The sequence below is a fragment of the Lepidochelys olivacea genome (genome assembly GCF_965140295.1).
Source record: "Lepidochelys olivacea isolate rLepOli2 genome assembly, chromosome: 11".
Lineage (NCBI taxonomy): Eukaryota > Metazoa > Chordata > Testudines > Cheloniidae > Lepidochelys > Lepidochelys olivacea.
Window position 1 is genome coordinate 33,143,045 of NC_140421.1, and position 18,906 is coordinate 33,161,950.

Here is an 18,906-nt window from a genome sequence, read left to right on the forward strand (position 1 = left end):
TTGGGGCTAGGCTGTTCTCAGTGGTGGCAAATGACAGAACAAGGAGCAATGGTGTCAAGTTGCAGTGAGGTTGGATATTAGGAAACACTATTTCACTAGGAGGGTGGTGAAGCATTGGAATAGGTTACCTAGGGAGGTGGTGGAATCTCTATCCTTAGAGGTTTTAAAGGCCCAGCTTGACAAAACCTTAGCTAGGATGATTTAGTTGGGGTTGGTTCTGCTTTGAGCAGGGGGTTGAACTATATGACCTCCTGGGTCTCTTCCATCCGTAATCTATGATTCTATAACTTTTTAATTATAATGACTTTATAACAAGGTACAGTATGGCAGAGTTATAAGTATTGTGGAACCTTAGCATTCCTTAGTGGCATCAAATCTGCTCAAATGAATGCCTTGTTTTAAGGAATACTAACATTATTCATAATAGCCATAGTTTTAAACTAGTTGTTCAGCTGCAGAGCACGTGAAAGTGGAAAATTTGGGAAATCTTTCAGAAAATGGGCAGTCCACATCTTTAAAAGCTGGTATTGCAGTCCAAAAAATCTCTGTTCATTAAAAAACTTCAGCACTTAACAGTTTTATGCTGCTTTTAGGTATTGGCCTATATATGTGGATGGCATTGAGAGTAAAAGTGGTTTTGGGGTTTTGCTGAACTGTCATAGAGGCGCATAAGATATAAAACAACTAAACTTTGACAAAAAAGTCTATTGTTAAATCATAACCCTGTAACAGATGTTCCCTACAGTGACTTCAACACTTGCTGTCATACTGCCTTTTTGTTTAATCTTGCTATGTAAAATAAAATTGACTCAATCACTTAGACCATAACATCTAGCCTTGAATATATGATCTTACTTTCTTGTTTTGTTTCCATCAGGTTCTTCTTTGGAAGCAGTAACTACCTGTGAGCTGTGTAAAGAGAAGTTGAATCTTAATCTTGAGGATTTTGATATTCATGAACTCTATAGGGCACATGCAAATGAACAAGTTAGTATATTTTGCCTAATTTGGTAAGTGTCAGTCTAGTGCTGGAAGTTTGGTTTTTTGGTTTTTTTGTTTGTTTGGGGTTTTTTTAAAAAGAGAAATTGGTCAGATACCATTTACATAATATAAATGTTTTTAGGCCATATTCTGTCCCCTGTCTAAGTGGAGCAAAAGAAATGAGAATTGGATGCAGATTCTCTACATAGTCCCTAGTAGTGATATAATTTCTCTCCACCTTGTAGTCTGTCTGTTTTTAGCAGTTACTCTACTTGATGTCTCTGAAATAAGATTATATGAACCTAGAAATACTGGTACGAACCTAGGATCATATTCCAGATGGATTCAAGGTGGTAGTCTAGCTTTCTGCATACTTAAATGTCTACATTGCAGGTGTGATAAAAACTCCTTACAACTCCACAATCTCTTCTAATTAGACTGGTAAACAAACTGAAAAATTTCCCCCTAAAATTTGCTATCCTGCTGCTTGCCCCACCTAGACAAAAACAAAAATGAGGCCCTGAAATAGTCACTCACTGCTTAAGATATCAGCTTACTTAAAAAGAAACACTATCTTCCTTTTTTCAGTTGTTTCTAATACACTTTTTGAGTGCATATAGTGTATTTTTTGACTACTAGACACGTATGTATCCTACAGATGGCTACTGAGAGAGTACAAAATGTTGTTCAGAGGTTTTTCCTATGCTTTTAGCTTGGTACTTTACCTTTGTGAATACAGTACAACCTCAGTTATGTGAATAATATTGATAAGTTGAAATAACTGAAATTCCAGATTGGAAATTTAAATGTAATTGTTAAATAAGGAGGACATGACCCAATTTATTCATAACAAGGAAGTTGAAAGCTAAGGTTTGCATTATGTGTACTCTGAATCAGCTCTCAACCTAGGCACCTATGTGGGTGTCCAAGACGGAAAAAACACAATTAATCTTTTAACGATAAGAATCCAGTCACTTGGGGCCAGATCATGAACGTACTACTTGCATCGGTTAGCAGATACTCACAGAACTAGTATAGTTGAAATCAATGGGACTACACCTGGAGTAATTGCTCACTGGTGGGAGTATGGGATTTGCAATTCGTTCCTAAGGAACTGACTCTTAGTTTAAAAATAAATAAATAAATAAAAATTGCAACACTATTGTATGCAGTGTAGTTATAGTCTTGTCAGTCCCAGGAGATTAGAGAGACAAAGTAGGTGAGATAGTATCTTTTATTGGACCATCTTCTGTTGGTGAGAGAGAGACAGCTTTCAAGCTTGTTTTTCTCACCAACAGAAGTTGGGCCAGTAATTGCTACACTAGTCATTTCAAGTTCTTTTGTATTACCCTACTTTAAAACTTTATTTTCTCTGCCATTAATCATTAACTATTGGAAAGTTAGTTTCCTTTCCTCCTCCTTTCCCCCTCCCCCCTTTTACTGGATGAAGTTGCATACATTTTTCCTGTTATCTTTCAATGGCTCTCTCCAGTTGAGAGAAGAGAGGTTAGAGGGCATTTTGCTTTCTGCTGTTCAGCACTGAAATGAGCTGATAGTTTTGGGATCTATGAAAAAGACTGCTTAGCCATAAAAAGTCCTGATCCTCAAATCTTGGCTCATGAACTACTCCCATTGACTTCAGTGGAAGTTCTTGTGGGAGTAAAATCTATTTTCATGAATAAGAGTCTTGATCAGGCCTAATCAGTTTTTAGTTATGATTTCATAACTACTTGAAGCACTAAGATCAGAAATGTACTAGGAGATATTTTAAAGCCTCTGCATCTGTTATCCTCCCTCGGCATACTACTATTGAACCTTGGCACTGGTATGCTTTTCATTGTTGAATTTTTCTCCTATCCCCTTCAAGGCAGACTATGAATTTATCAGCTCTGGTCTCTACCTTGTAGTGTTGTTACACTTGTGTGAACAACGCTTTTCTGATATGCTGGGAACTGCAAGTGAGGCCAGCACACGTGTCAGGGTGAGTGTCTCATTTTGTGGGTAGCCTTGCTTGTGTAAACATTCAGGTTGTTATTTGGTGAGTTTTTACCTTGCTATGCTCATACACTTACAGCTCATTTCCTGTGTACTTTATTTTGTAACCTCTAAAATGTGGTTGTACAGTCTAGCATAATGAGGCCATGATTTTAATTGGGGCTTCTAGGTGCTACCATAGTACAAATAGTAATGATAAAATCATAGTTCTTGTCTTCGTGGGAATTGCATCATGCAATATTAAAATAAGTGTATTTTGCTGACAAGACTATTAGTGGTTAAAATAAACAAGGCATTGAATATTTTGGAGGTCTGTTATGATAATGAAAACAAATGTGTTCAAAAAGTCAAAATGTAATTTCACAGAAGTCTGAGAGGAGCGAATCTTAACTTGAAAATATCTGATTACAAAATCTACAGTTGTGCAAGATGTACAATTCCAAATATCAAAATCACAGATGTATTCAACCAGTCTTAAAGATATCACAGTACACAAATATGCTAGTAACCCTTTATTATACTACTAGGGCCTGAACTTGTAAACACCCATTTGCAGGATTTGGCCCTTAGTTTGCACTTCTGTATTACATTGTAGCTTGCCAATTTATAATGCAATTCAAGAAATAACTAGAGGAAACTCTTCCTAGTCATATGGTTGGATATTTATCCTTAAATTGGCGCTTATTTAGGAGTGTAATAAATTATGTACTAGTAATTCAGTATCATTGGAAATCTTTCTTTGACCAAAATCTGATGTAGCAACCTAGTTATATAGCTAGAAGCTCTTTGGTATCCTATAATGGAAAAAAGCTCTTTGGCAAATTAGCTATTGAAAAGCTAGTCCTTTTAACAAGAAGAAAAACTGCAGAAAGTGTGAACCTATTCCATGAAACCTTCGAATTATCAACACATGGCCATGTCTGTTTTGTTTTGTACCAGATAGTATGCCTAGACTTTAAACATTTGGGGTAGGGAATTTGACCCTAATCTCCTACTCTGCAGGGTCATGTACATTTATGGTGCTACACGTATATAATATATTCTTATCACTGCAACTTACAATTTATGGTGTATTGAATGTGGTTCTGAAGGCAGCTATAACTAATAATTAAATTTTAATTGCTAAAAATCTAGGTTAAGAATTTCAGCGATGCCATGGGATTTGTATACCCCATTTTCATGAAAGCTAATGGGAAACTGGGCACCCAACTGTCTGAGTTCTGAAAATCTCCACCCTAATCTTTTAAAGCATTAAAGTTGTAATTAGTGACTTATTTTATTATATTTTTAAGCCTTCTATTTACTATAGTTTGCATAGGTTCCTTAGTGTAGATTCTCTGACCATCATTAGTCAAGTGGGTTCTACTTCCCCATAAAATCCCACTATATTCAGATTAATGTAGATGAAACGAGTTCACATAATCAAGTCATTACTCATTAGATCAATTTGTATACCAAGTTAGTTTGGTTTTTATATATTACAAAATGTCATTATATAAATGACATTTTGTAACACTAGGGACGAAAAGGCTTATTAAATTTTTTCCCATTTCCATAACTGACTGACTGTATATTTGACTCTTAAATTAGACATGTTTTGCAGAATATAGAGCATGAACATGACACCCTTGACTTCACTGTCAGGATTATTTTTGACACAGTGGAGATTCACACTTCCAATTGGTATTACACAATAGTCTGATACAATGTGCCTTATTTTTTTAAACTTTTAAACTTTGTACTGATGGTTTATGCTGATAAGGGCATAGAGTGATTGTCCCTTGGGAATGGCTTTGGGGTAAAGGCATAAAATGCATAGTCCTTTTTTTTTTTTTTTTTTTAAAGAAGAAAGCAAACCTCTGTGCTAACTTGTTGCAAGTTTCTGCAGATTATTTTGCAACATTTAAATTACTTTCTCTTTGCCTTGTTTCTAGTTTATTAACCTTGCAAGAACTCTTCAGGCACATATGGAAGATATTGAAAGTAGGTGGTTTTTCCCTCACAGATTCGTTCAGTTTCACTTCAGGTTAAGTCAACATAAGGAAACTAAACTGAAAATCCTGCTTGCTATAGTACCAAACATAAATGCTGAAGCTGGCTTGTGAGTTTATACAGCAGTGACTATTTTATCATGTAACACTGGAAGGGTGGTGCAGGTGAATTGGCGTCTAGATTAAGGGCTGAAATTAGCTTTCCTAAATGTTTATAGTCTGTTGGGGAGTGGATTTATTTTTTGAGACCAGTAGGACTATCCTCTGTAATTGAAGCCTGTGCATAACAGTACCAGGATTCTTTAATTATTCAGATTAACTTGTCTCCATTTATTGGAATAATTAGTTCCCAAATTGTAGTTTGTGGTCACTTGGTGGTGACCTGCAGCCTGTTACCTTTTTATAGGGGTTTTATTAGGGGAAGGCAGCTTAAATTGCAGTTGAGACCACTTAGGCGATGCACATCCCTTCCTGTCTGGCTCCCCCAACCTGAACTATTTTAGCTATTCCTTTGTCAGCACCAGCTTTTGTGATACACACAGGCCAGTTGGAAGACCTCTAGCAGAGTGAAAGTATAGCAACTGGGTAAACTTTTCACTACCTAGTTCCTGTGCCCTGGGCTACACTGGCAGAAGCCCGCATAGCCTAGTGCTTAAACTTGCATGGATCTAAGTGTTGTGTTTTGCTTGTTGCTACGTGTAGACATTGGAAAGATACTGATGACTACTTTGATTTGTCAACCTCAATGTACGGATGACTCTTTATAGAAAAATGGAATACAGGTCATAAGGTCTGAATATGATTTCCATCCAGGAGATGAAGTGTCCAGAGTACTATAAAGATAATTCTTTGCTTGTGCTGCAGGAAACAAATTCTGATTTAGTTTCATGGGCCTGAATATGACTTCATATGGTACTGATCTAGTTGTTAGCTAGCTAATATTTTTCCAAAACCAAGGTGACCAGAAGTTTTTTATAAAATAACTTATTCCTCATGTAGGTAGTTGTGTTCCTTTTATAGTACAAACAAATTCTGGAATGAGCCTTGTTTCACCTTGAGTTTGATCTGCAGAGAATTTGACAGGTGATCTATCAATTGGCATAAACACTGAGTTTGGGAGTCTGAAATTGTAAAAACTGTGGTGAGGGAGAGCATATTTAATGCACAAACTAATTTAGTTTTTGAGGGGAAGGGGAGAATTGAGGCCAGACTTCCCTTTTAACTTACACTTAGGCTTGGCACAATTGAATTTAAATTGGTAGTCATCAGTAAATGTTGATTTTTACCTGACACAGAAATCAATGGAAAAAAATGTCCAATAATAGCAATCTGAGCATAGCTTTCCTTGCACCCATAGGGATGTGGTGGTATTGGTGTGCAGAAAGCCCTCTGCAGCCTGTAGGGTGGCCCTGTTCACTCACTCACTTTCTGGGCGTGTGAGAGCTGTCCCGAGAAAGGGGTGTTCAGCAGTGGGTGACCCCCCCCACTCTTGGGGGCTTGTCTTCCTCCCTGTAGTCCTGGCCAGAAATGTCTGCTCAGTCCCACCAGTACCACAGCCTTCCCTGCAGCCTCCGCTTCCAGGGATCCAGTTTCCCCAACAATGCAGGGAATCATCTATAGCCCTGCTGTGAAAACTGTATTAAATTGGTAAAATTGGGAGAGGGAAGGTTAAAAATAAATACTGATTGATTGAATTTACAACCCCCCCAAAAAATTGAATTCTGCCACAGCTACTTATATTGCAGCTATTCATGAACAAGTTGTTCCTGAACGCAAGTAGGTTTATCCAAGATGGTTCAAAAGTACTTATGCTGACAGTTTTCCATATAGATGATCCTAAGCTATCTCCCACTTTAGTGCTGTGTTAAGACATACTTGCTGAAATTCTTTTTTCATACTAAACAGTTCAGGGCACTAAACAGTAACAACTGCATTGCTCACCCAAAAGGCAGTTGCACTTCTGTGGTGGTGGAAGTGATTCCTGTGTGTACACAAACATCTTAGAGCATGTCAGGATGTGTGTTGCATATATGTACATCACAATTTTTTCCACAGCTTGCAAATGTGTATTCTTTCCCGTTTCCCTATCATGCAGTTCTATATAAATTTTTACCACCATTTTCTATAGCACATAGTACTAGAGAATCTCTGAAAATTGTTACTTCGAAGCAAAAATAAGTGACACAGTATGGCTGACAGCTTCGTAAAACTATTAATTTTCTAAAGTATTCTCTGTTTGGGATAATGAATCTTTAGATATTTTAGAAATACCTGAACATACTCTGTTCACTTTGACTTTTTCTATCCCATAACCACCACTGTTAGTGTTTCCCTGCCATAGCTACTGATGTTAGTCACCATAAAGAAGGGCCAGTTTGTACTTGGGCATAAGCAGGTGCAGGTGTTTAGGTGTGTGTGTGGTTTTTTTTATTATTTAAGCCAATGGCAGCTGCATGTAATGTTGGGGATAAATTTTTTTTAAGAGCCTGCATTCTACTTGGAAAATCTTGCATTTTAACATAGGTTTGAATGGTCTGATTCTTGTGATAGAAAATTCTGAATTTTGGTATTATAAATTAAAAAATCTCTTCTACTCACATTTAAACTAAAAACCACTTTAATTCTACATTTTACAGACCTTTAAGAAGGCTTCTGATTGTACTATATTCTTCCAACAGCTTCAGAGGATGATTCTGAAGATAGTGATGCTGGCAGAAGTTTTGACACTGCTTAATGCTGCAAGAGCCAAACAGAAGTGCTGCAAAGATGCTGAACTGAGTACCATCAATATGCATTTATTTTTTGCTCTTTAGTAGAAAGCGCATTGAATATTACTATAGTTTTTAAAGCATTACTGAACTCAATCTATTGCTGCATACCAGAACACAAACAGTGAATTTGAAAAGTATTCAGCAAGGTGTGCAAGAGTTAGATATACAATGCTGTATCCCCTTTGAGATGGGATGTTATGCCTCATTTTGAAAAAGTAGATTTTAAATATTTAAGGAAGTCCTATCTCCCTTTCTATTAACTTCTTACTATAGTCAGTTAGATTGCTGGATTGGTCTATCAAGTTTTTCTCCTATACTGGTAATTGTGTGTCTTTTGGGTGGCGGGACCCGTGTACTTATAGCATAAATTTTCCTTTTAAAAATGCTTATGTTGTAGTTTCTTATAATCACTTGCTTCCAGTGTTAACATAGGATGAATGGGTACTGTAAAACTACAGTATTCGGTTTCCAAATTTTATTTGAAGAGTGTTTAAACTCAACAGCAATAAGAACGTGCAAGGGGCTTCTACTATTAAAGTGATAATGATAGCTTTTTTATGTACTGATTTGGAAATTTGAGATTATATTTGATATTATGTGGATATTCCATTAAGGAAGTATTGCAGCTGTAAACTCTTGCATTTTGGCATTCCTGGCAGAAATGCAACTTGATAGGATTTAAAATCTTAATTGACCTGTTTAGCTTAAAAACCTTTTTTAGATCCCACATTCACTGTTAAAGCACTGGTTATATCAATGTGTTTTCTAGTGTTGTCACTTCTTTATAAATAAAGATGATGCATAGAACTGCGCTGGAATGTTCCTTTTTTAAACATGGGTAACTGTAGAGCTGTCTTCCTAAATTTAACATGGTAGCAAGATGTACACATCTCACCTTGTAAGTCTGGTAACTTATATACTGTCTTAACGTTCTCTGTAACCTGGGGAACAATTTACTGGTATAAAAACTAATACCACTCTGGGAATACCAACTTGGAAGAAGAAAGGTTGAATATACATTCTTGTGATCTACAGAAAAGAGCCTTTTTCTGTAGAACATTTCATTATCTAGGTTCAGATCTCTACCTATCCTTTTTACACCTGCATTTGGTTAGACATCTGTCAAGAAGTAGATTACTATTGACTAACTTTTTCAAGGGGAACAGATACATAAAATGGTACAAGGAGAGTCCCTCTGTTCTATACCATAAGTAGAATTCTTCCTTCAAGCTCAATTTGTGTAATATGCATAAGTACTGTAGAATCTACCAATTCCGAGATTAAGAGCTGCCCTGTTGGATTATCTAGGAAATCCACGACCAACACAGGCCAGTTCTTGACTGTATATAGTTGAAACAAGTTTTAAGTGACTAGTAACATGGCTTCTACTACTTCCTGCCATGGAGGAGGTGTGGCCAGTCAAGACTCTGCTACTAGGCCTAAGCAACCTTTTGCTGGGCCCAGGACAAATTTATAACACAGGCGTCTATCCCATCCTTACAGACACACTAATGAAAGAAAAAATTAATTTTATTTTTGAAAGGGCACACACAGGCCTCATCACTTTACAACTTTAGTTTGGTCTTTTTATTGCAAAATCACACGTGATCTCACAACATTTATTTTTTCTTGAGTTCACACTCAGTAGACAAAACAGCAAGGTGACTTAAGTGTTCCTGTGCCATAGTGAATAATCTACAGTTTCTGATGAGTGCTAGCTTGCTGAAACTTTTTTCTACTTCTGCCAATCCACCGGCAGTGTGCAAAAAATTCTTAAAGCTATGTACACTTCACTAAAAATTAGTTGTAAATCTCATTAATAAGATAACTAATGGCAGTTCAAGGTCCTTCCCAAAAGTAGACTCGAGCCAGTCTCAAAGTGTTGTTGTTTGTACCCCCCACCAAAAAAATATCTTGCATTTAAGGAAAACTATGGCCAACATCTTTTGGTATTGGCTTCCGTAGCTTCTGAATTTTGAAGAAATGTTAATAAAAAAAAAATTGTATTTGGTGTACTACAATCTAATGTTTTTTAGCCACAATCCTGAATCTTAAAATAAAAAAAAAACCCCAACACACATCACTAAGTAATGCAGCACTACTTTCTCCTACTTGTTGAAAACCTGAGTCTGATGGTAATATTACATGATTACCTTTGGAAGCCATGAGATTGGAATCGCCACAACACTGCTGTTTTTCTTCATCCGGTTTCCCAGTTTGTGCATTGCTTGAACCAGGCTGTTGAGAGGCCTTGTCTGACTAGAAAAATTAGATCATGGATTGACATCCTTCAGCTTCTTTTCTTTACCTTTCTTTAAGCTCTGAAGTTTCTGGCTGCCTGATTTGTATTTAATGCCAGACATGGCACACATTAATACACCGTGACCAATGCCCTCTATGCAGCTTGAAGTACTGTTGTGTCTCAACCCTTCTAGGCACCCTGGAGGACCAACTCACTGTTCAGAATGTTGCTTCTGTTCAAACACTGCATCTGATTGGCTCAGTTAGATTGTGAGATCTGGATGCTGCATAGATACACAGGTACAATCAAACATACTGAGATTATATAAATAAATGTTTAGTCAAACTCAAATCTAAATTTTAGCCGGAATTTTTTTTCATGGTGATGGGCTTGTGGCCCTCTATCTGGGCTCCTTGGTGGATCAGGCCCCCATAACGTATACCCATTTCACCTCACTTTACTTGGGGCCTTAACTGAATTAAAAAAAGCTAGCTTCCGTTACCACTGACGTTTACACATATTTACATTTTGCAGTGCACTCTGAACTGACTATTTGCCTCTAGTGAGGTTTACTACTTAAGTTTGCATAAGTGAGCACAATTACTGCTGTCATGCCTGTGGGTATGTATGTCTAAAAATAAAAAGCTGACCAGATTGCTAACTTGGGTTTAGATAGCAGTATAGACATGCAAACTGAGCTTTTAATTCAAGTTAGCAGCTCAAATTCAACACCACGCATCTATAGGCTTTAACAAGTTCCTAACCCAAGTTAATAGTGTTACTGTCTCCATTACTGTTTTTTTGAAAACGTGGACAGCACCCATCTATACTTCACAGGAATCTGAACCTTTAATACAATCCCCCTAATCTGTTTGTCTATGGGGTCTGAGAATGATGTTTCTCTTGTTTAGTGACTTGACAATCAACAGACCTGGAGTGCTGCTGTCTGTGTAGCTGAGAATGCTGCCAAGGAGTGGTCACTTGATCCACAACTTCTGTATGTAAACCAGAAAGTACTATAGCTTTGCTACAACATTTTGGCTATGACTGTTAACTTAGATCTAGGGTGTCTCAACTCTGCACCAGAGTGCAAGAGTAGCTTATACTGCTGTAAATTCAGAGAAGAGCTTCCATTCAATTACTTGGTGCACTCCTTGTTCATGATTAGTATCTTTAACACTAGGGTTAGGTGCTATCATAGAATATCAGGGTTGGAAGGGACCTCAGGAGGTCATCTAGTCCAACGCCCTGCTCAAAGCAGGACCAATCCCCAACTAAATCTAAAGCTGTCCTTTTAAAAGCTAGACTCGGGCAAATTTGAATGGCACCTTGAGAATTTTCCCTGGTCCCTCTACAGGAATGAATACTGCTGAATACCTCAACAAACATTCTATTCAGCCCTTAGACAACATACACAGTAGTGCCACGCATCGGAATGTTTAAAAGAATCAACAAAACAGCATTGTCGGTGTGGGGGAAAACAGGGATGGGGGCACTGGCTGGAGCAATAGGCATGAAGCTTTCTAATGTTTGAACCATTTAGATTCTGTAATAAGATTTAATGAAGAGAGATGAGACTGGCTATAGAAGCTGAGCTCAGAGCACCTAAGGAGGTGAGGGACTGCAAAAAAGGAAGACTACTACATTTCCTACTGTTCTCATTATTTTATATGTATAGAGAATAAAGTCAGCCTCCATTTCTTTGCCGTTCCAATACAGTTTCTGCTCCAGAAATACAAAGAGGTGTCCGGTGGCACCTTAAATACTAACACATTTATTTGAGCATAAGCTTGTGTGGGTAAAAAAACCCACTTCAAGCTTTACCCACAAAAGTTTATGCCCAAATAAACCTGTTAGTCTTTAAGGTGCCACCAGATTCCTCGTTGTTTTTGTGGATACAGACTAGCATGGCTACCCTTCTGATACTTGCTCAAGAAATGAAGATTTCATTCCATTAAGTTCTGAAGGAAGCATACAATATACATATAAATATGCTGTTCCTTATCATGCTATCATCATTTACTGACTTTTGCTTGGTGTGTATCAAATCTACCTTCTCGGATAACAATTCCTTTGCTTCACAGAGATGTGGACCTCCCTTGAGAATCTTCACTCAAAGTTTTGGTCTTTTTGCAGTCTCACTGGGTAAAATGCAACATTTTAAAGCATAGAAAAGGAAATTTGTGGCAACAGAGTACACATGCACACAGCAATCTTTCAATTTAGTTTTATATATTAAAACAGTTGCAAGTTAGCCAGATGAACTCTTGGCAAACAGTTTGCCCAATAGTTTCCCCCTTAAAAAAATAGGATGACTACATATTGCAGGGTATAGAAGGCTAATTTTGCAATCAAATAAGCATGGCTATGATGATAGATGCTAAACCCTGATCAGTGGAGGCAGATCCATGGTCCTGTGCAGAGGCCAAATTACTTCCATGCAACTTTAAGGGTCTGCCCATCTGCATCATATTGCACAACTGGGGCCAAGACTTGACCTCTTAATCCTGCAGCTACAATTAGCTGCAACTACAAAATGAGAGAGTTTTTGAACATTTGGACTTTAAGCCTAGCTTGAACTGGGCAATTAATTTGAGGAATTTCACCTTCCTCTTAAATTGTTTGCAGATAATTTGCTCAGTTTTGTCTGAAATTACTCATTTTGGGCAATAGCACTTTTTTTTTTAATCCCAGTTTCATGAGTCTGAATAGGTTGAAGTTCAGACTGTTTTGACAACACAGATCACGTGGCTCATTTCTGTGCATTGACTGGAAGTTCTTTGAATTAAGTTTCCAGTGCAAACACAAATTCAAATTTTCTTTCTATACTATTCATTTAAAAGTAGATAGTCTCAAACTTTTATTTGCTATAATAGTCACAGAAATGAAAACCAGTCGTGAACACAGATGAAACAAATTAATTTAAAACCCATTATGGAAATCTTGCAGAATTTTTGAAATCTTAACATTTGTGGCATAATTAAATGCTTGCTCTTTTCAGAATGACACTTTACTGAGACAGACCAACTCATACATTAAAGTATTTCCAGGTGTACTAAAATACATTTGGAGAGAATTTTGAATATGAACCCTGACAGCCCAATGGGAAATACTTTAGACTATTTTTAGTCTGTCTTCTCTATCTGTGTCCTAACAAGTAGCACATTATTACATGAGTAAAGTTATGCATGTGCTTAAGTGGTTACAGGACTGAAGCCTAAATATGGGTAAGGTGTCACTTTCTGGCATTTAAATAAAATTGTATAATTTTAAATTTTAAGCAGTATACTCATTTTCTTCATCTATTAGAACAGTTTCATCACTGTATGGCGTTTCAGCTGTTGAATTGTGTGTTATACATAAAGCTCCAGAAGCAGAAGAAATATTTCTTTTGTACAGGAACCAAAATAATGCTGCAGAAACTGTCACAACTATGGTAAAAATTATGACCAAGGTGGTAGTCAAAGCAGTTTTATCTGAAACAAAAGAAGACAGTCTTTAAATGGCCATCCATACACCAGATATCTATACTAAAGGAGATATAAACATTAAGTGCACAGTTATCCAGTTTATTTTATAATTAATTGCATTCATATTGTTTGTTCAGTGGCAGCAAATGGAAACCTTGGGATTATTTGGCAAACATGCTAAACCATTAGCTCTTCCTTTCCTGTAATCTAGTCTGTCTTCATAGTTGACTTTTTTTGTCATTTAATTGTTTAGAAAAATTCCAATGGTTGGGACTTCTTTTCAAATCCCAGTTTCTCCTCTTCATTTTCCAGAATTCTTTAACCAAATAAATATTCTGATGTTAAAAAGGGATGAACTCCTCTAGGCATCGCACTTTACACATCACTAAAATATGAATTAACTTTATTTTGGCAGAAGTATTTTATAGCTGTGCTTTTTTCCGAGGGATTAATCCCAAGAGTGGAGCAAACATAATGGAAGACCAAGTTACCATTTTTTCTCATCTCTCAGTGGAAAATTACATGTGGAAATGGTACATTTACAGGTGTCAGGGAATCCAATTCAGAATGTGCTCCTGCTAGTGCTCACTGTAGGAAAACCTGCTCCTCGTGTACAATGTGGGGTTAAAAAAAAAATTAAACTAGCACCCACTGATCCTATGCCTTTCTTGATAAACAAAGAATCTGCAGTAGCCAAGGAATGAGAATAGAACTTATCCCTAAGTGTCACAAATACTGTGAAAATACGGAGCTGTTGCATGCCTAAAGGTTATCATTCTTTCTTTTCATTCCCCTTATTGCCTACTCGGGGTTTTAGTGGTTCCAAGAGTCTACCACGGAAGGAATATCCGTACTAGCTCTGAATAGACCAGCTGACAAGGGGAATTTAGACGCATGATTACACAGATCCATATTAAGCCCTCACCTCAGTGTAAATCAAGAGTAACTCCACCCAGGTCAACAGTCAGCCACTCCAGATGTACAAAGGTGTAAGGAGAGGATATGGCTCAGATCAAAAGTCCCACATGAAAAGGCAGTGGTCACGTCCAGCAACAAAGGAACTAACGTCTAAACCCAGCCATGTGAATTCCATTCCCCACAGAAATAGCTACACAAAGCCTGATTATTAGAACTTGCCGCTGAGGAAGTGGGGGTGACTTCCATCATTTGGGCTCAGGAAAAACTAGTGCCTTTGAATATTTAAAAATTTAAACTAGTTCAGAAAGTTGTTTGTATCTGATTGCAGCCATGGTTTTGTTCAATTGAAATGAGCAGTGACCCAGACATTTTTGAGCAAAACTACTCATTCAACAGGAAGGTTCTATTGGTTTCGGAGGAGAATATCCTGAATCAATCCAGATGCTTCAGAAATATTCCATTCAAGCTTATGTTAACCATTTAGTTCAGAACCTCCACTGATATCAGAGAATTTCTATTCTGTACAAAGTGACAAGCTATTCAGATTTAAAAGGGAGAGAAAGTAGCTTATTTAAAAAAATGTGAATTTCTATTAAAAACATTACATTTCTAGTTTTGATTAAAAATATGAACTTATGCTATTTTGTTAAAATGGGGCATTAACTGCCACCAGGTAAAAATGGGTTAACATTTGGCAGACAAGGAAACTTACATAGACATCAGGCAATTTATCTTCCAAGACAGTCACTTTCTCCATTTTCTTTAATTGTTTTACAGGCCTCTTAACTCAATATTGATCCGATTAGCAAATATTTCATTAACATGACTATAAAGAAAACTGAAAATGTCTTTTGAACAAAATGACCTCAGTGTCCTGGGGATTATGTGATAAAAGTAATGTTGATTCCTGACTTGAAGAGGTTACTATGAGCTCAGATAGGGATGTCCTCTCTTGTATTGCACTACCGAAAATCTTACTCTGCTAAAATGGTAAAATAATTGAAGTTATGGAACTGATCAAGCAAAGTGACATATTTATAAACTGGTTCTGAATATGTATCTTTATGACTAGTTAAATTACATACTAGTTACTCTTACACATAGTAGGGCTATCCCCAGCAAGGGACATCTGTTCCTGACCCTTAATTTAAGGCTTGTGTAAGTACACAAGATGCCATGTTGGGTTTCTAAAAATGCTTCCTGTTACAAAAATGGTTTCATCTCATACCTATTTGCGCCACACATGGATGAAGAATAATTTTGAAGTGTTTCTTTTTGAAATGTTGTTAACCTGTTGGGGCCTATTCATAGTGGTGACACAACTATGTTGCTGAAGTCATTTTTATGACAGAGTTTAAAAGTCATTTCCAAACACAATCCATTTTGAAGTGCAGGTGGGGCCTGAAAAGCACTTTAATTATCACTGTATATGTACAGCCAACAACCCTAGAGATTTCCTCTGGTCTGAAGACCATCCTTATGTTTTAAGCTGAGTAATTTTAGTACATTTTGAATTCTTGGATGATTTAGCAAATGGAGGAGGTAGGTAGAAACTAGGCAGAGGCCAGTGAGAGTTCTGTCTAGGAAGGGAGATGGATAAAGCTCCACTTGTTACTTTGAACAAACCCTTTAGGGGTTAGTCATAACAGTTGTAGGTTTGATAAAGAAAAAGGGAATTCCTATCAGTTTAGGGTTACCATATTTCAGGTTCCCAAAAAAGAGGACACTGTCAGAGGTGGGGGGAGGAGGGAGAGCTGGATGAGTATTTGGAAGGATGCTGGAGGGGTGTGCGTACTGGGAAGGATACCTGAGGGAAGCTGGAGGGGGTACCTGCAGCCTCTTTGAAAAAGAATTTTTAAAAATGAGGTGGTGTCCGGGAAAACCCAGATGTATGGTAACCATATATCAGTTTATTTCTTTATCTATTTTACATCCAAGAGATAAACATGACTAACCATCCAAAGTGAGCTGGAAAATGTCACAATCTCTGCAACCCTGACCTACCTCTCTACGAGCAGTGGGAATTTTACTAACCTCTTGCCTTTTGAAGTTCTAATATAAGTAATAAAGCTCTTTCCCTTCCTTGTGAAAGCTTAGTCTAATATTATAACAACAAAATACCAGCTGACATAATATGTATGCACATCACTTAAGATAAGGTAATAAATCAAGATGTGTATTTCTATAACCAGGAGAAATACAGTGTCTCTTTTTTTGGAGGTGGGAGTTGGGAAGCAAGTGAGTGGGGCAGTGAATAATATCCATAAAATGTTTGTAAACTTCACGCAAAGGTATGTAAACACTCACCTGGTAAGTACTTCTTTTCATATGCAACTACAAGGAAAAAAAAAGATTTAAAATTATGTGTTTAGCTTGTTTCATGTTTGTATGAAATAAACTACTGTTTTCAAAGAAAGTTAATTTTTAATCACAGTTTTTGATGTGTAAGCAATTGAGAGAATACATTCTCACAGAAAAAAGTTTACCTCACTGTATTATTAAAAAAAGATGGCCCCACCACTCATGCAGGTGTCTATGAAGTCAACAGAAAAAGAAGAATAAGGTAACGTAAGTGTGGTTGACAGGAGGTGTCATTTAAGTGTGAAACTAGGAGCCAGACTCGAATCTCACTTCTGTGACTAAAAGAAAAGGAGAACTTGTGGCACCTTAGAGACTAACAAATTTATTTGAGCATAAGCTTTCGTGAGCTACAGCTCACTTCATCGGATGGATGTATCCGATGAAGTGAGCTGTAGCTCACGAAAGCTTATGCTCAAATAAATTTGTTAGTCTCTAAGGTGCCACAAGTCCTCCTTTTCTTTTGCGAATACAGACTAACACGGCTGCTACTCTGAAACCTGGCTTCTGTGACTGGCTCCTGTATGTCCTCAGTCAAGTCACTTTGGCTCCCATCTACACCATGGGCCTTATTCTTCTCTCATTCGTCAGGGTAAGTGCCTTGCTTTCAACAGTTACTCCTAATTTGCACTGGTAAGAGAAGAGGACTAGGACCCTATAAGTACAATTTTGTTTTTATAACCAGGTTGCGACATGCTCATCAAACACAGCTGCCAAATGTCAACACTGAACTTTCTTTTCCCACAACATACCAATGCATCTACATGGCTCCACATCCACATAACTTACATTTCTAAAACTAACCGCAGCACAATGTATTATCATTGTAGTAAACTAGGGGCTATTGTAATTCCTGTTAATATATGGTTCTTCAATAAGGATTTTGAGACAGTGACACAGCAAACTCATGTTTTTAGATATATGGTGTTGTCTTCTAGAAAACTGAACTATTATACAAAAAAGGATCACCCACCAACACACAACTGGACAGTAGTGGTAGGGCAAGGCTACAGAGAGATCTCTAACATAAGCATGAACACTCCTTCTCTGTAGCTTCCCTTAGACTGAAATTATATGCACAGTCATGTGGTTAACTCCTCTAGAACTTTAGATGAATTCTCTCTGCAAGCTAGTCAAGGGGTCAATAATTCAGATAATTATCAGTAAATCAGAAAAACAATAGCTTTTATAGTCCACAAGACTTGTGGCTTGTCTACACTTAAAATGCTACAGCTGCACTGATGCCGCTGTAGCACTTCAGTGTAGACACTATCTACGCTGATGGGAGAGATTCTCCTGTCGGCATAGGTAATGCACCTCCCCAAAGGGCGGTAGCTAGGAGAATGGAAGAATTCTTCTGTCCACCTAGCACTGTCTATACAGGGATGTAGGCTGGCTTACTTACGCCTCTCTGGGGTATGGATTTTTTTACCCCATAACCAATGTAATTAAACCGAACTAATTTTTTATTGTAGATCAGGCCTTGGCCAAAGTAGAGTACTGGAAAACAACCCAGAACCAGCCCAAAGGAGAGAGAGGAATAAGGTTTCTGGAAGAACTGTTTAAATTATAGCACCATTAAAGCCTATTTTTACACATACTGTGAAATCTAGTCTATTAATTGTTAAAGACCAAACACATAGTGAAACAAAATTATAAAAAATACAGTTATGGGGGTGTGGCTAAGGCAGCAAACAAGATGGTGGCATAATCCAGTTCTCTGCAATAAATGGCAGTGGGGGAATAAATGAAAGTGATTTAAAAAGATAAAAAGAACCAAGCCAACCTGAACCCACAGATCCATGCCTTAAATTTGAATAACCATCAGTAGAGCAAGCTTTGAAAAACAGGAGAGGGAAAAAAAAAGGGGGGGTGAAGAGAACTGGCAGATCCCAGTCCCACAGAGCAACCTCTGTGGGAGAAAAATTGAGCAACTGAATCCAGTGCCATCAGCTTTCAGAACATATTAAAAATGACTCTGCAAGCCCAGAGATACTTAACTGGACCCTCATTACCCTGTAAAGAGACAGGGGTGAGTGTAGCAAAATTAAAAAAAATAATAACTTGTACTATTGTGTCTGGGAGAGGAAGTGTGGCAGAGGCCATTCTGGAAAGATCAGACAAATAAAAGAGAAGTGCAGCAAGAGCCATCTTTAGAGAGAGGCAACTAGCAAGAAGGA

General features: G+C 37.5%; 2 protein-coding genes across 8 annotated transcripts in view; one reads left to right on the forward strand and one right to left on the reverse strand.

Moving 5' to 3' along the window:
• Window positions 1–8,704, forward strand: part of MARCHF7 (membrane associated ring-CH-type finger 7) — a 34,946-nt gene extending 26,242 nt beyond the window's left edge. The window contains exons 8-11 of one of the 6 annotated variants that reach the window (XR_014713678.1): window positions 878–1,010; window positions 2,849–2,962; window positions 4,911–4,959; window positions 7,604–8,704. Coding sequence is in view for 4 of the 6 variants with exons in the window: in XM_084644101.1 (XP_084500227.1) it covers window positions 878–987; window positions 2,849–2,962; window positions 4,911–4,959; window positions 7,646–7,701 (329 nt within the window). In the remaining 2 variants the exon portion in view is untranslated. The remainder of the gene's footprint in view (window positions 1–877; window positions 1,011–2,848; window positions 2,963–4,910; window positions 4,960–7,603) is intronic. The other 5 variants (XR_014713679.1, XM_084644101.1, XM_084644099.1 and 2 more) reach the window with 5 other exon arrangements.
• Window positions 8,705–9,250: 546 nt separating this feature from the next.
• CD302 (CD302 molecule) overlaps window positions 9,251–18,906 on the reverse strand; it is a 37,581-nt gene continuing 27,925 nt past the window's right edge. The window contains exons 5-6 of one of the 2 annotated variants that reach the window (XM_084644110.1): window positions 16,676–16,702; window positions 9,251–9,997 (exon numbers count right to left, since the gene is read on the reverse strand). In XM_084644110.1, the coding sequence (XP_084500236.1) occupies window positions 9,939–9,997; window positions 16,676–16,702 (86 nt within the window). In that variant the 3' untranslated portion in view covers window positions 9,251–9,938. Of the gene's footprint in view, window positions 9,998–12,192; window positions 13,457–16,675; window positions 16,703–18,906 lie in introns of those variants that run through there. The other variant, XM_084644109.1, reaches the window with a different exon arrangement.